This window comes from Anopheles maculipalpis, chromosome 2RL (genome assembly GCF_943734695.1).
Source record: "Anopheles maculipalpis chromosome 2RL, idAnoMacuDA_375_x, whole genome shotgun sequence".
Taxonomy (NCBI): domain Eukaryota; kingdom Metazoa; phylum Arthropoda; class Insecta; order Diptera; family Culicidae; genus Anopheles; species Anopheles maculipalpis.
Genome location: NC_064871.1, coordinates 49,540,575 through 49,557,537, shown reverse-complemented (window position 1 = coordinate 49,557,537; position 16,963 = coordinate 49,540,575). Strand labels below are relative to the sequence as shown.

At 42.4% G+C, this 16,963-nt stretch overlaps 4 protein-coding genes across 4 annotated transcripts in view; 1 reads left to right on the top strand and 3 right to left on the bottom strand.

The window, feature by feature from the left end:
• Positions 1-16,963, bottom strand: part of LOC126559687 (DNA topoisomerase I, mitochondrial) — a 524,180-nt gene that overhangs the window by 33,954 nt on the left and 473,263 nt on the right. The window lies entirely within an intron of this gene.
• On the bottom strand, positions 6,462-9,993 carry LOC126557861 (dihydrolipoyllysine-residue succinyltransferase component of 2-oxoglutarate dehydrogenase complex, mitochondrial). Its single transcript, XM_050213770.1, has 6 exons — positions 9,614-9,993; positions 9,233-9,339; positions 8,205-8,891; positions 7,350-7,494; positions 6,981-7,286; positions 6,462-6,903 (listed from the first exon to the last, which is right to left on the bottom strand). Exons 1-6 carry the CDS (start codon positions 9,707-9,709, stop codon positions 6,769-6,771), a joined length of 1,476 nt encoding a protein of 491 aa, XP_050069727.1. The 5' UTR covers positions 9,710-9,993; the 3' UTR covers positions 6,462-6,768.
• LOC126559266 (guided entry of tail-anchored proteins factor 1-like) lies at positions 10,367-10,958 on the top strand. The gene is made up of 2 exons (XM_050215395.1): positions 10,367-10,437; positions 10,503-10,958. The coding sequence occupies exons 1-2, from the start codon at positions 10,369-10,371 to the stop codon at positions 10,926-10,928; spliced, it is 495 nt and encodes a 164-aa protein (XP_050071352.1). The 5' UTR covers positions 10,367-10,368; the 3' UTR covers positions 10,929-10,958.
• LOC126557859 (glutamyl-tRNA(Gln) amidotransferase subunit A, mitochondrial) lies at positions 10,950-12,548 on the bottom strand. Its single transcript, XM_050213767.1, has 2 exons — positions 12,268-12,548; positions 10,950-12,188 (listed from the first exon to the last, which is right to left on the bottom strand). Exons 1-2 carry the CDS (start codon positions 12,543-12,545, stop codon positions 10,988-10,990), a joined length of 1,479 nt encoding a protein of 492 aa, XP_050069724.1. The 5' UTR covers positions 12,546-12,548; the 3' UTR covers positions 10,950-10,987.

Sequence of the window (16,963 nt, the reverse complement as noted above, 5' to 3'; positions counted from 1 at the left end):
GTAGAGCACATAATAAGTAGGAGAGAAAATACATAAAAGAGAAAGCTAAAAAGAACAACTGAATTATTAAAAAACTTCTAACATAATTTTTACGTAATTGAATTCAAAAAGCAAACAAAAGTTGTGGAAAATGTTCATGCTTAAGTGCCTTATAAACAAGCAAGCAAAACGAAACAAACAAAAAGTTACACCAGCTGCACTAAAGAGCAGACAACAAAATGGAAGCTAATCATTTTTATCCGTCCTGGTTAATAAAGAATAAAGCTTCAAAAAAGTAAATTACATCCAACATACAAGTAGCTAATATTCATTTCGCTAAAGCAATTAAGCAAACAAACATACAGGAAAACTATTTTAACTGTTGCTGTGCTGAAGGATACAAAACAGGAACGCGTACCATCTTTACAGCACATTATACAGGGAAAAAAAAACTTGCTCAAACTGTAAAAGTATAAGTAAAGGTAAGGAGGTCAAAATCGAAAACAAAAATATTTTAAAAAATGTCTCCCGTTAAAATAGTTGCAGTCAAAAAGAAAATTTATCGATGAAATTAATGGTTAGTAATAGGCAATGTCGAAGATGCAATCATTTTTAAGGATATAATTCAAGAAAGATGATAAGTTAGCCGACAAAATTGTCATGGAAGATCAAAAAGAGGATTCAATTGTGGTTGTGCAACAATCGAAGAAAAATATTTAACAAATTAATGTTCAATGAATTAATCATAGGGAAACTACTTCTGTAATAACCAATCTCAAGAATGTAATGATGCTGATTTTAAAACCTTGTTTCGGTCGGCGTTGACAGCGGTAGCATTGCGTCAACAAATTGGACAAACTAAACCGAAGTTGTGTAAAAATTCGTCTACCGATTCTCCAGAATCCATCAGCATCGTTCAGAGTCCAAAGGAAAAGAGGAACAATTTCAACTAATCTAAAGCAAAAAAAAAACTATCGAAAAAACAACTGTCACCAGCTGGCAAGACTTGCATGTTCGTCCTTGTCTCATATAAATACGACCCCTAACATTAACACCGCGAATTCTATTTACGTTCATCCCCTTTTGTAAGCCCAAGGAGCTTACCCATTGACTCATACACGCCAAAACCGCATGGCAAAAGTAGAATAGAAATAAGGGAAAAAAAAACACACACACACAACTCAGGAAAACAAAATGGGACGGGCCTGTGTCGGACGGTAGGGAACAAAACTGTGCGGGAACAATCGTAACGGACTCACGTGTAACCCTCGGATTCGGATTTCAAACGAATTTGAATCGTCGTGTGCAACCAAATCAAGATAGGCCAATAACGGTTAACAAACCAGGAAGGAAGGCAAAACTCAACACACACTGACTGGTGTTGGGACTCTGGAACTTCGTCTTGCATCCTTTACTAAATCCGTGACACACTTTCTGTGCACACCACTCAAGTCATCGTCACTGTCCAGGGCCAGTGTCACTGTCCGTGAAGAAATTAATTATCAAACAAAAGCACCCATGTCGAAGTCGTCTTTTCTAGCGGCAAGTTTTTACCTTTTTCTAGTATTGAAATGGTCAATGGACAATAGACAGGACAGGACGCATACGCCATAACCTGACCATTACTACAGCTACTTCTACTACTACTACTAACCGTCTTTCAAATGGGATTGAAGGAGCTTATCTTAATTGTTTAACGGAATGCACCCACCCCAAAAATCTGGACGACCAACAGCAAACGCGATGAAGAGATATCAACAACCGTCAGCCGGTCACGATGTTCGGACAAAAGGCACACATTTGTTGGCGTGGAACATTCAAGAAAATCATACCTTATCCGGAAAACTTATCTCGGTACACGGGGTTCAATCAGAAGAGTTAGGCGAGTGAAGAAATTTTTGAAATCGAACAAAATGGCACACAAAACCTGTAGATAAAAAGACCATTATATTAATGATACTAGACATTGTAGTAGAAAATACTTTACTCTCAAAACATAGGTAGGCACTGTAGAAGAATATTAAAATGATTCCAATATCACACCATGAACCTGATAAACTGCTAGTAAAAAAGAAAACAGCAAAAACCAAGATTATACGAATTTAAGGAAACACTATTGATAAAATGAAGAAAGCATTGAAGTAAAGCTACAGTAACTTTGAAGATTGGCGAACACGAAATAAAGAAGAAAAAGCACATTCGGAGGTACAAGAAAAAAACATAATGTTTTATTTATTATCATGTCCCTTGTCTCCTCAGTCTCGTCTTGTTTGCGTATATGTCCCAGTTGTGTCCCAATTGACCGCTTGCTTTGCAACTCAATAGACTTGATCTTCTTGGTAGAGTCCCTCAGAACAGTGTTCGGAGTCCTCTGGTTTTCCTGTTGTTATTTCTCAACGATTGTGTTAATGTGTTTCTCTCTGGTGGTGTCCTCATGTACGCTGAAGATCTCAAAATATTCCTTCCCTGTAACATCGTTATCTGATTGTCGTTCTTCAAAATTTCCTCGAGCATTTATCCGCTTGGTGTTGTACAAATTGTTTATTTCTTTGTCCGCAGAAATTAACATTTCGCAAGCGCAAGTTCACGCGATTTACCACTCGTCAGTGGCTTTCGTCACAATGCGACAATACCCTCTTACCTTTACCGCTATCGCTTATCAGGCCTTGAAACACTCCAAACCCGCCATTCGCTTTCCCAAACTACCTTCATCGCTGGATGCTATGTCCAGGAACATTGATGCTCCTTTCCTTCAGCTCTCCCTATATGGACCTGCCCATCGCCTGTTTGTTAGACCTTCTCTCCATATTCCAACCAAGCTCACGCGTTAATGCCAGGATGACCCTTTCCTCAGAGCGAATGTTTCAATTAACAACTCTCATCATCTATTTGACTATTTTTTTACTGTAATGAATAAAATAATAAAATAAAATAAATAAGTCTAACAGCTACGTTGAAGATTTAAAGACACGAAATAAAGAAGACGAAGAAGCATATTCGGAGACACAAGAAACAAAAAACGGAAAATTGTTGTGTTTTATTTATTCTCTCCATAGTCTATTAAGTTTCCCAAAAAACCGGACATTCCTTCCTCGTTTTTTAACCTGTCGCGATCGTTACGTTACTTCCTCTTCATCATCCACCACCAATAAGTGTCCTGCTGAGCCATGATGAATAGACTTTTTTTTTTCTACATCGAAATATCCGAACTCAGTCGAGTCAAATCTTCTTCAGCGTCTTTTGGCATTTGCGCTGCCATGCTACAACAGTCATCTTTTGCTGATTTCCGGCCAATGGAGGCGAAAGTGCATTTGAGCACACACCCAGACACGGTCCCGAACAAAGTGGCAATAAAACATAATCATTCGCTCGTATCTCATGGTTTATGACAAAACTTCCGACATTAATGTGCCCCCCAAAATGGCTCCTTACTACTACTGGTCGGGGTTTGTCTTTGTTTTATTTCGTGACATTTTTTTTATGTGCCATTTTTAGTAATGCTTGTTTGACTAGCAAAAATGTGTTTAAACTTATTGAAGAATACAATAACAAATGGTCATTCAATTATTTTTTTTAAGAATGGGAAGGAAATTTTTCTATTTCATATTTAACTGACTCGAATACATTGCCATGGATTCAATTAGACTTAGGAACAGCAGAGTGATCTATTACAGTATTACAGGTATTATTTTCTAGAATTTCTTAAAAATACGGTCGAATCCAAGGATGATTTGAACACAATCAATTTGTCAGTTCAGTTCTTAGGACGCGTCGCAGAGATTTAATCAACTACAAGTAAAGTTTATTTTCTTAGGCAGACCGATTTGTACGTTGCTGTCATATGTCATTTCATAAATCATGTTTGTCTCTTTGGGTGAAGTTGACTAAATAAAATGTGGATGAAATTTAAAACAAAATGCAATACTATCATCGCATATTTTAAGTTACCTCCTTCACTACAACATGGAGCAGTCCATATAAGCATTCTGCATTCATTGATACAACCCTACTTCATCACACTCTCTTTTTTAGACTTCTTTATAAAGTATGTTTATTAAAAGGTTTTTTTTTGATGGTGTAATGTTATCTATTTCAGGAGGAAGTGCTTTTATTGGAAAAACTTTATTGTTACTTAATTTAGTCTTCACAAGCGGTGTTGAAAAAAGGCAGCTTTTGGTGATAATTAATAAAAACGAAAAGAGATTGCTACCCTTATTGAATTTTATTAATTAACAATAATAAATACAAAAAAAACTCTAAAGTAGCAATGTAAATTTATTCGATTATATAAGAGGATGATTTATTTTATTACTTTACTGTCGAAATTTAGTATCTAAGTTTTTCAGCAGCAAAAGAAATTTATGGTTCTCTAAACAGAAGGCACAAAAGATCAGGTTTATCTACTTTTCAAAGAAATTCTGGCTAGTCACATCTAAGGATCCACACATCTTCCACATAACATGCAGTTTTCTAATCTTAGCTTTGGGATATTTAAATTGTTGCCAGTGGTTTGATTTTGTAATCAGTACTCACTTTATTACGTCATTCTAAGGGATTTCAAGCATCGTCTTCTATTCTTTCGTTAGTGAAGTCCTATTTAACATCCATTTCCACAAATACTCTTTCTCGCCATAGATGAAGATTTGGTGGATGCACCGCAAAGCTTCCTCTCTCTTTTCAAGACGAAGTATGGATCGTTCGGGTGCTTTTAGTTTAGTTTAAAAGTACGACCGATCTACCGATTTTTGTAACTTTTCCTGGTATTCTTGATATGTCTTACGTATTTCTATCTACAATTCATTTCATACTACAGTTTGTTGACGAATTCCTACAAGTTATGTACATTACATTTTCGACCTGGGTGTAAATCCCATCCCATTTCGTTTCCCTTTCGTGGTATCAATAAGCCTCTTATTCCGTTAGATGGCCGGTATGACCTAGCAGGAGTTCGGTAAGCCAAAGAAAAAGTATGTCAACAACGTCTTCAGGAGAATTAAGCGTGTGATTGTATAACAACTAACAAAAATATAGAATTTCAACGAATGCATTGTAGAGTATTCCCGAAGAATTTTGAAGAACTTTCTCGTGGTTTAATGACGTTGACTCATAAATAGTTGGGTGCGTCCGAGATTTTTTATGCTTGTATGCTTTTTTGGCGTCAGTCTGCATGTTTTTTACGGTACCTCGTTTTACTATGTATCCCACACGGCATGACCGGGGTTCAAACCCCATCCGGACAGTTCCCCCGTAGTGTGGACTGACTAACCAACTACGTGGTACCGGGAAGTCTAGTAAGTCATTTCGATGGCCGGCGTGACCTAGTAGGTACGTTATCCCTAGCTAAAAAATATACTTACATTGTGCAAAAACAAATATTCCAAAATATTTTAAAGACGTGTAACATGTACTATTCTTTTCAGCATTTCAAACTAGAACATTATTATTATCTAAGCAATACGGCCTGGCCGTCCTTTATGAATAAAAAAAAAATTATTATTATCTATCTTCTCAAATGTCTCATTTACTGCCAGTAAAAAACGGATGCCACGAAATGTATTCAAAATTATTTCAGACTCGGTCAAACAACGAAAAGATGTAGGACGAAATGAAAAATATCTGAAAAACTGTAAAGAGAATAAACACGAGAAGAAAACAAAAATGATCCGGCATACCCTGTATTATGATTTTTAGCAACCTTGCACACAAGTATTTGTATGCGTCAGAGCTTGCACGCAGGCTTTCAAACAATTTTTTGGGTTTTTTGCTTGAGTTGTTTAGCAAGGGAATCCACGTTGGCACCGTTGCTCTTTGCCAATAAGATCATCACGAAATAATTATAATCATTCCAATAATTCCTTTTTCATTATCATTTTTCTCAAATCCCAATGATGGTCACCGTAACAGATTATTAAAGTAGAACACAATCGTAATGAGTAGGGACCGTAATAGGGGCTTAATGTTTCATACTGGGTTTTATTTTCTTTTTACTCAAATAAATACTTCTCTACCTAAACTGCGGTGTTTCTTGCTTCGTTTTTTTGCAAAGGTTGTCTCGAAATGTTATCAAGTTAAGAAGATGTTAAGCACAACGTTCTATCACCCTTCCTTTCCCGTCTGTTGTTCACGTGCACTGTAAGCGCCAGTGTACCGAAATATCGTCGTTTTTTTTAATAGAGCACCATAATTCGAACCACCTGATGCTTGATGATGATGTGCTTGTTATATCGCTTAGTGGATCTACTGCTACCTGCTACTACGTTACGATTGCCGAACGAACTCCATCCCATTCAACTAGCAGAACCATCTTCGTAGAACAACATTTAGCGTCCGGTTCAGCTCCGGTCCACCCTGGCTTGGCAGACGACGGATTTTGGGACACGATTTTCATGGCAAAATTAGTATAATCATCCTCTTCGTCATCTTAACAATCGCGCAACTAGCATTAACGTTTGACGCTTTGAGAAGTTCAAACTGTCGGGTTAACACTACAATAGCTTGAACTTTGTCCGTATCTAATCGTACACCGTACCACCTCTCTGAGAGGTTTTGGAGTGGGAACTGCGGTAAAGGGTAAAGATTCATAAGAAACAAGTAATGAGGCAACGGTTGTGCAATCTCTAACACGGTACACGATTTACTAGGTTGGTGCTGTATAAAATCGTTGTCCTGCTGAGTGTTCCATCGACCGTCATACAAATGTGGTAGGTTTCTGCCATATTTATGATTAGCGAGATCCTTCTTCTTCGTGAACGTAGACAGGCGACAGTTGGCATGGATGTATGTATTCGTTTACAGACCGGCCAGCACGATGCGTGGATCCTCGACCGCAGCCTTAACCTTGCGCAAGAAAGTGACAGCCTCACGGCCATCAATCAACCTATGGTCGTAGGTCAGGGCGACATACATCATTGGTCGGATAACCACCTGGAAAGCGATGAATGAATAGTATTCAGCATATGAGCATTGTGATAAGAAAAAGAAATAAATTTCGCTCTACTTACCTGTCCCTTTACGGCGATCGGCCGCTCAAAGATGCCGTGCATACCGAGAATGGCGCTCTGTGGCGGATTGATGATGGGCGTTCCCAGCAGCGATCCAAACACGCCACCGTTCGAAATGGTAAAGGTACCACCATCCATATCCTCCACAGCGAGCGTTCCCTTCTTTGCCTTATCAGCGAGCCCAGCGATGGCCAGCTCAATGTCGGCATAATTCATACCTTCCACATTTCTTAACACCGGTACGACCAAACCCTTGGGTGATGCTACCGCTACCGAAATGTCTACGTAATCGCGATAGATAATTTCCTAAAATTGAAAACGTTTATATTAGACTTGATAAAGCGATATCAATAATCGTGCGATGCTTACGTTTTCTTCAATGACCGCATTGACGACCGGTTGATCCTGCAGAGCATAGGCAGCCGCTTTGCAGAAGGCAGACATGAAGCCCAGCTTCATGCCGTACTTCTTTTGGAACGCTTCCAAATGTTGCTTACGGAAATCCATGATGAAACTAAAATTAACAAAGGGTTCATTATTTTAATATTATCGACACGTTCTTTTGAGTGCGTCATGGTAAAGACAGAATGCTCTTCGTGCTTGATTCTTTGCAAAAATAAACGATTAGCTTATGTTCACCAGTTGGTGGCAGCAAGGCCGATCCATACGGCAAATTTCAATTATCTAAAACGTTATTTTTATATTTTACTCTCGCCAAACTCGTTAAATAATCGCCCAAAAGTTATGGCCGATGGAGCATTGGGGAAGGAATAATGTTGGTGGAGCGGTTAGTGCTAAATCGTACACGCATGCGTGCCCCGTTTCCCACGTCTTTTTCCGCGTACAATACATCTCATAATTACGTCATGCGTTGGCTGGCCTTCGCCATTCGCATGACATGATACGTCATCGGACCCCTCCTTCAAGGTTGATGCGTCATCCAAGTTTTGCAATTCTGTCTCATTGGAGGCAAAAATATGCAGAAATTCACACTTTCAAGCATGAATTCCAAAAATGCTCTAAAATCAAGCAGACATCAAATGAAACCCTGTTGGAGGCTTGGCCATCGGTGCTGATTGCACAGTTTCAAAACACCAGGAAACTCAAACCACGAAGCGGATGGATTAGTCGTGTCAAGATGCCACTCATCTGTCTTGTTGCCAGCAGCGATAAGAACCGACGACACACGGACTGAAAGATAACGGCATTATCACCGATACTTGCCTCATGTCGATTTCGTTGAAAGTCGTCAACATTGCGTTCGTGTTTTGTGCCTCCTTTAGACGCGACGCAATTTTCAGCCGCATGCGGGTCATCTTCACGCGCTGCTCCGTGCGCGTTCCGGTGATCTCTTTGCTGTAGTCAGCCGGCGGTACCTTCACCGTGGCCGCCTCAATGGCCTGCGCATGGCGGATGGCAGCGACGGGCATACGGCTAATCGGTGCCGCCGGTTTCGGTGGCGCTGGTGGTGGAGGTGCTCCGGCCGCTGGTGGCGGTGGTGGTGGCGGTGGGGCAGCAGCTGCTACAGGCGGTGGTGGTGGTGGCGGTGGTGGAGGAGCGGCTGCCGCCGGCGCATCGGCTGGTTTGGGTGCGCCAGCTTTTGGCGCTTCGCCCGTAATCTTCAACTTGAAGAGTTGCTGACCGGCTTTAACCGTGTCGCCGTCCGCAACGTAGATCTCTTCGATAATACCATGTCCAGGTGCCGGTACTCCGACGGTGGTCTTGTCGGTTTCAATCTCCATGACCACCTCGTCGGCGGCCACCGCGTCACCGACTTTCTTCTCGAACTTCACATCACCCTCGGACACGGAATCGGCAAACGGGGGTACCTTTACTATCTCCGACGACAGCAAGCGTGCCGAGGTAAAGATGGTGCGCTCGTTCGCTGCCCATCTCTGCGCCTTGATAGAGCTATCAATCGAAAACAATAAAAGGACAACAGATGGGTAATTAGTGGCTTATCGCTAAAAACGATTCCAATGCAAACAGGTAAACAAATCCGCCATGATCCGGTGCCGTGCTTCAGTGAACCGCACTATAAACATAGCTACCCGTAAGTAGGGTAGCTGTGAGCAGGTGTGTGTGTGCCACGACCACCATGTGATCACACACCCCCACCACACAATGCGGCTAGTGATCATACATTGTTATCAACCAAGCTTTGAAAGATCGCTGATGGCAAGCAACGGACCAAACGGCGAAGGCCACTAGAAATGGGCAGCTAAAAATAAAAGCATAACAGTTCAACTTACTTTCGAACGGATTCGCAACGACGGCCGCTGTCAGCGACCGCTGACCGCACGATGCTCGGCAACAATCTACGCCCCTGGTGGTAGGATCGGGAACCGCTTACAGTGCCCTACAAATGAATAGGATGGAAAAAGGGCTCTCTCAATGAAAACAGCGCACCATGGCGTAACCGGGACAAAAATCGATCGTCACACACACACACAAGTCCCGTCATCCTCGGACCACCGGGGAGTTTGCCAACACACATTTGTCCACCGTATCGTTTTCGAGATTACATAATCCGCACTTTTCACCGGTGCGAAAACTTTTGGCCGACACGGCCGATCAGACACAACCACCACGAATTTCTTCACCGTTCAAACACACCACGACCGATAACATACCTGCTGAGGTCCCGTTTGTCCTTCTAGCGAGCGCAGACCGAGCCGGAGCGCCGCACGGGGCAGATTTCGGGACGATATCGAAAGTATTCCGGCCATCACTCACTCGGGTGCTTTAGCGGATTTGCACGTTGTCGCCTGACAACCAGGTGAAAGGTAAAATTTTATGGTGTCAAAGCACCCACAGTTTCGGTGGTAGAGCCCCACCAACAGCTGCTTACCGAAGGACGTTCCTTCGATGGGCTGACCCTTTACGCAAAACCCCCGACCGAAGTACTCGTGTCGTCTGCGACAGAATTCACACGGACAAACTACGCGAATTGTTGCGGGAACGGCGACAGATTTTCGCGAACCGTACGGGAAATGGGACGTTGACGGTCCAGCACTTTGACAGCTGTCAGGCGGGCCAAGATTGTTAGAGATGTTGGAACATCGGTGCTTTGGTCTAAAATAAATAATAAATCACAATAATTGCGCTAGAGATAGATTTTTAGCGTGTGGATTTGATTAAAATTTAAAAGTTTAACCATTCTAAATGAAAAACTAATAAAAATTATCAAAAATCAAATAAACATTAAATAAATAAACACGCCTATACGTAATTTGATTGTCAAATTTCTATTGTCAAAAATTCGAAGGATTCCTCACCTCCTGTACACACTCACACATGCTGTCAACGTATCAAAACAAACTTATCTTGCCCCACACGGACCTGTAACATAAAACACTATATTTTTAGCGATACCACTTAAATCACGATGTATTTAATATTTGTAATATCAATCCTGTCCTTGCTGATGGCATTTACCTCGAAAATATCGAAAACCGTAAGTATTTTCATTCATATTTATCGCCCAATGTGTGACCACAACTTTGGTCCTTTTTTTCACAGATCCTACCCTTCGTCTGCCGTGACAGTGCGGAGGTGGTAGCCCGAAGGAAAGAAATAGTAAAATTACGGGCCGAACTGGCTAAAATTTCTATGCGCGATGAATACATCAAGTACGTCAAGTGCGAGCGTGAAATCAGCAAACTAGAGGTATCGTTGAGCGAAGCAAAAAGTCGCGATAATGTAATGAGGGTGGCGTACGAGTACGGATTGCATTACGGTGGAATGGCCGTACTAGGCCTTTGCATGATGTACATTTCAATTTTCTACCGCTACTCTACCGTCATCGTGTTTGGGGACAATTTCAACTTTGAACCATTCGGCGGATTCATCAAATTTCCAACAAATGTTCCCAATTCCATATCGGTTGTGTTTTGGATCGTGGTGAATAATTTCGTTGCAAGGACACTGGCCAGTTATGTGCAATAAAATATTGGATATGGTAATTGGTAATCATAATCAATGTTAACTATTAATTTATTTTACCTCTAGTTGTAGTTTGCGATGAAATCCACCTCCTTCTCAATCCAGCCAGCAACTGTGAAAAGCTTTTGTTCCGAAAAATTATCTCCCATTAGCTGCAAACTAATCGGCAAACGGCGGGACGACAATCGTACGGGAATCGAGAGTGCTGGGATACCGGCCATATTTGCGGATTGTGTGCAAAAGTCTTGAACAGCACATTGATCTCGATTGTTGCTTTGAACAAAATCTTTGTAGAACGGAGCGTCACTCAATGTGGTGGGTGTAAGCAGTACGTCCACATCCTTAAAGGTGCGCACAAAATCGTCACTAATGAGCCTCCGTACCTTTAGCGCTTTTTGGAAATATTTATCGTAGTTCTCTCGGAGCAAGAAATAGTTGCCGGATAGAATACGATTCTTTACAACACCGTTAAATCCTTCGGCTCTGGTACGGGCGTACAGTTGTTCAGTACTGGTGTCCTCTTGAGATCGATGACCGTACTCTATTCCGTCGTAGCGCGACATGTTGCTGGCTACCTCACACTGGTTCAGAATCGAATAAACGAATATTGACGAGGAAGTGTTGGGCAACGAAACGGATTTAACCGTAGCCCCAGCTGATTCGAGCATATCCGCTACAATGGTCCATGTTTCCAGTACTTCCGCGTCTAGACCTTCACAATGATACTCGACCGGAATACCGATTCTTACTCCTTTTAGCGAAATATTGTCTTCGAGCGCCGGTATGCTTTGGTATTGTTTCTTAACGGTCGTTGAATCGAAATTATCGGGACCAGCAATAGCATTCAGAATGGATATACAATCATCCACCGTTCGTGTCATTATACCCGGCACATCCATTGAGTTCACCAGTGGGATTAACCCATGGCGAGATACGAGTCCGTAGGTTGGTTTCAAACCAACAATCCCACAGTACGATGCCGGATTTCTGGTCGATCCGCCCGTATCTGACCCCAAAGCTGCGTAGCATAAACCGGCCGAAACGGCTACAGCAGATCCTCCCGAGCTACCGCCAGCAATCCGAAATCGATTGTCCTCCAAATCTTCACTCCAGCTGTTGCGTGTTGGGCCAAAAATAGAATCAATGCATCCGGAACCCATTCCGAACTGATCGAGATTAGTTTTACCCAGAAGGACAGCTCCATTTGCCTGTAATCGCTCCACGACAGTTGCATTGTAAGTTGGGATGAAGTTCTCCAGCATGCTGCAAAACCAAAATATGTTAAGGTGGATAAAGAATTCGTTAGAATCTATGTACACGTTAGGAAGATTTTACTTCTTACCGAGATGCACACGTTGTATGAACGTCTTTCGTGCAGAAATTATCTTTCACTGCTATCGTTGCACCATCGAGCACACTTTTTGGTTTTTCTTTTTGATAACGTTCTCTTGACGATTCCGCTTGCTTTAGCGCTTTTGCAGAAGTTACCCGTACGAACGCATTCAGAGGTTTGTGGGATTCTATCTGGGTTAAAAACTGTTCCGTAACCGCCACAGGGTCTAAGGATTTGTTCCGAAAACATTCTGATAGTGCACGTACACGCAACGGCAATCGATTCATGTTGTATTCTTCTGAAAAACCTCCAGAGGACAAGAGTATATAAAAGAACTAAACTGTTACATATTACCGGTGCCCGTGATTCTGTTTACATGTTTTGTTTTCCTTTTGTTAGGGTTATGTTTGACAGCTGATGTGACATTTTGCACATTGGGCAAAAGTGCAGAATACGCGTATGCTCACTATAGCGTGAAGCATGTTTTTGCTCGCTGTGTATTGAGTAATTTTATTTTCTTTAACTTGCGTACAATAATGTAAATGATTCCATAAAAAAACAGTGTAAGTAGTACAAAAGTAAAAGAGCATTCAGTTTCTTCAAGAGTTCACAACACAATGCCTCTTCTCACTATGACTTGTTCACTATAGTGAGAAGTTTTCTAATTTTTTTACAAAAGATTTTGTCTTGTATGCTCAACTTGCATGAAAGTAACCCAGTGAGCAAAATTATGCTTCTCACTATAGAGAGCATACGCTATAATGAGAATCAAGATTTTGGACATTTAGTACGAACGGAACAACGAGAGCAACAACAATGTTGAATGATCAAATGGCTGTGGGTCCTCCCCCGTTCAACACTTGATTTAAATAAAGCCCCGCTACTGGACAGTGTTGGGCCCCAATATTCATTCCGCCATGGTGCTCCAAACGCCTTGATCCCCACTGGTCCTGTGAAGACCGACGCCTTTGTCGCGTCACCATCGGCCCGCCCCGATGTATAGTACTAGTACTCAAATATGCCACTGAATAATGGACTCTGTGCATAAATGTACATTTAAGCTACTTTTGCCAGGCTCTGGCGGGTTTGTCCTGTTTTGAGAGAGTTGCCGGACGAGTACAGGTCACGCCGGCCATCTAATAGCTTACTAGACTTGCTGATATCACTTAGTTGGTTAGTCCAGCCCTAAACAAATACCCAAAATTGTTACTGTAGAATTAAACCTTAAAAGCCTGATCCAGCAATCTTTAATAGGCACACGCATTGCATTGTTCCGAAACAAACCGTTTACTTTAACATTCTGTGGTACATTTCCCAGTATCAGTAAAAGATTCATAAATAATGCTGCACACAATTGATCGTTGAATAAATCCGATCCGTAATGATTCGTGTACCGTACCGAAAGGCTGTTCACACGAACAAAGCATTAATGTCTACCGACTGGCTCTGGCTGGTTGATCGAACAAATTCAAAGAAAACGTTATCGATAACAAACCGAAGAGACGATAGCACGCTGGAAGAATATATTCTCGTTTCCCTGGGACACGCACCGTATCGCCGTAGCACGTGGAAGGAAAGCTAAGACGCACATCGCCACCGTTCCGAAGGCACATCCGGAGGGAATCTTTGCCTTTGTTTGTTTGGATTGTTGTTAAGAAAATGAATGAAATGCAGTAAAGAACAAAAAATGCATCCAACAATCCATGAGGATGGTTGTTGTTCTTGTGCCGTACTGTAGCGGTATCTTCAACATTTAAATTCATCCCTTTCTTTGACCTTACCGAAGGGTTTTGTGTGTAGCTTGGCTTACACTGCTCAATTTGCGTACCACCTCGGGCCCGATTACTTGAATATTCATCGGATACCAATTTCATCAGAAATCTTCAACATTTCACCCATGAAGTACCATTTCACACCTTTACTGCTGTCGCGAAGGATCGTACGCAGAATGGGTCGAGAATGCGAAGGTAAAGGACCAGAATTATTCCCACAAAAAGGGGGATAGAGAGAGAGAGAAAAGCGGAAACCAGGATGACTTCTACAGAGAACGGTCAATGAGCAGGATGTACGGAACGAACCACCGAGGGCATGAAAACAAAGAACACAAAACACATCAAACCCTAACCCAAACAAACCTAACGAACGGTGGACAAGTAGCAGCAGCGGCAGAAACAATAAAACTCCAATTTTCCCTCCGTTTGACACATCTTTATTAATTATTTATGTTCCTGTTGGCTACCACGATCGGAAGATCCTTATCGCTGTGATAGTATCAATGTTCTGTTTGGAGAAAAAGGAAGAACAACTAGAAGCCACTCCTCAAGGGATGATCTTAACAAGCTTCTACGTCTTTCCCTTGCCTCCTATCATGTCCTTAAAGCGTACTGTTTTGGCAATTCAAAGATATAAAAAGAAAACATCCACTCCAAGAAACGCCTCTGGCCGACGTAACGATGAGCAATAAGACGCAGCTGTGAATTCGCGGTTAGACAGTTTCATTTTATAAAACAAACACCCGCCACAACACAACACCCAGACGATCGGGTGGAAATGGGTGGAAAATTAAATATACATTCCCGTACGAAGTGGAGCACGATTACACGGTTCTAATTTAAAACTTTACACCCAAAGCAAAGCTGGGCAGGACCCGATGGACACCACCGAAAGTTCGTGGATGATGATGATGATGACGCTGATGATAAGAACCAGTCGAAGCGATAAAAAAACAAGCATCCGGCGAGCTGAGTTTTGAGTGGAAATACCGCCGTCCGAGCTCTTGAATGTTCTAATGGAGTTTTTCCCGGTGTGAAAACAGCTCCCTGGCTCGTCCGGTTCCAATTTAACGATGGGTTCAGATAAAAAGAGCATTTGCTAAGGAAACGCGTTATTTTCTAAAACCAAATAGCTGCTACAGAAGGGTTATGCGAGTTTTTTTTTTATCAGAACTACCTAACATAAGTTCCGGACTTGCATTCGGAAGTTTTTCTTTCTCACTTCTTTTCATTTCCTCACTGTGGACAATTTACAACTGAACAGGAAGGGTCAGTAATGTTTTACGCGTTCCTGAGTGAGTCGATTTTGGTGTGCCTTGTGCAACAAAAAATGAAGCACAAAACACAACGGGATTACAAGTAGCAAAGATAGTACGTGCAATCAGACATTCTTCTTTGGAGTGGAATTTTTGCTGCCCCAATACCTCACCGAGAAGATCGCAACATGCGAAGGTCTTGTAGGTAGCTTGAAGGATATAGAAGTAAAAATATAAAACCCTTGTATTGCTGTTGAAGGACTCTTTTATCGTATCGGTCGGGCGCCATGAGTTTTTGAGCTCCGTACCGTAACCATCCTTAAAATTTCGCAGCCTGTCCAATTCACTGTTGCAATGGCGAGCTTTTCGGAGGTTCTCTTCTGACCTGAACGGCACCGTTCGGCACCTCGGTTTGACCTGACCGAGCGTACCGTAGGGTTAGCTAGACGCAAGACGAAGTTGAATCCCTGCGTCAGAGCAAACAGTTGTAAAACAATAAACTTGCATTACTCGGCTCAAAGATAAGCGATGGTTCGAGTATTGGTTCGCATTTGGAGGGTTCGTTGTTGTCTGGCGCATCCCGTGGCGTTCGGTGCAATAGCTTTTCTCGGCAGCAAGAAACACGACAAGATTCCGGTTTCGTCCGACCTCAGAAAGCCTAGCTCAAAAAGCAAAAAAAAAAAAAAAACGAGCAGCGTCCCATGTCCTGTGGTGATGGAAGATGGGCTTTGATTTTCAAATGTCCCAAGATCCGGGGCGCCAAGAGCCAGGAGTATGAGAAACATCCATCAAATTTTATGCTAATTTTATTCATAGGTTCTAGACACACGCAATGCTTGCCCACACGAGCCCGGAGATTGTAAGGGTAGTGGTCGCTGAGATTGGGTCCTCGTTTCCTTAGACTTAACCACCGGTGTTTTCATTTTCTGTAGGCCAATCGGTTGAGAAAATCGGTGCCAAGTTCGGTCGTAGACAACGACAACCATCGGAAGGCTGAAGAAGTAGTTATCTTCCTTTTACAGTCACACACACACACACACATACACACTCCAACTTCCGGTGGTCCCCGCGTGAGACGTCTCTCTCCCGCTTTAGGAAGGAAGTGACTTTTATGAGTCAGTGCCTCACTTCAAAGCGGCACAGTGCCAGTGGCGAGGAAATGGGCTGTTTGAGGATAATAACTCAATAATACCACTCCGTGACACATGTGACAGTGACAGTGAGGAGAACACACGGGGCCGGGACACACCCAGTATTGGCGATGATTTGTGTCGCTAGAGGAACCGACATGAAACGACTTGCACACAACCCGGAACATACCAGGGTATGTTCAGTATCATCCGATGCACTACCAGCATCGATCGCCTGTCTGCTCGAGAAGTGCAAACCGGAGGACTGAATGTATGTCCAAATCTTGGACCGAAGGTGACATCCAAAGTCTGTACGCTGCAGTGAATGCGTTTGCGTACGTTCCGCCTCAAACGATATGAAGTGTCCATCAAGATAAGCATGCCCGGGCGGTACTAACGAACGAATGAACGTCAGTGCTCGAAAGCGTTACGAATCAGTTTGTGGCAGACACAGATGATTGGACTGACCACTTATGATTGTTTTGCATCGACGGGTAGCACCATGGGCAAGCTGCATTGGATGATTTTAATAAGAAGTTACCTGGAT

Bases quoted from the DNA above. Each gene is read 5' to 3' on its own strand.
- LOC126559266 (XM_050215395.1), top strand. From the start codon at position 10,369: ATGTATTTAATATTTGTAATATCAATCCTGTCCTTGCTGATGGCATTT. The intron at 10,438-10,502 runs GTAAGTATTTTC...TTTTTTTCACAG, and splicing joins CCTCGAAAATATCGAAAACC to ATCCTACCCTTCGTCTGCCG.
- LOC126557861 (XM_050213770.1), bottom strand. From the start codon at position 9,709: ATGGCCGGAATACTTTCGATATCGTCCCGAAATCTGCCCCGTGCGGCG. The intron at 7,495-8,204 runs GCAAGTATCGGT...TGTTAATTTTAG, and splicing joins TTCAACGAAATCGACATGAG to TTTCATCATGGATTTCCGTA. The intron at 6,904-6,980 runs GTAAGTAGAGCG...ATCGCTTTCCAG, and splicing joins CGATCGCCGTAAAGGGACAG to GTGGTTATCCGACCAATGAT.
- LOC126557859 (XM_050213767.1), bottom strand. From the start codon at position 12,545: ATGAATCGATTGCCGTTGCGTGTACGTGCACTATCAGAATGTTTTCGG. The intron at 12,189-12,267 runs GTAAGAAGTAAA...TTGGTTTTGCAG, and splicing joins CATACAACGTGTGCATCTCG to CATGCTGGAGAACTTCATCC.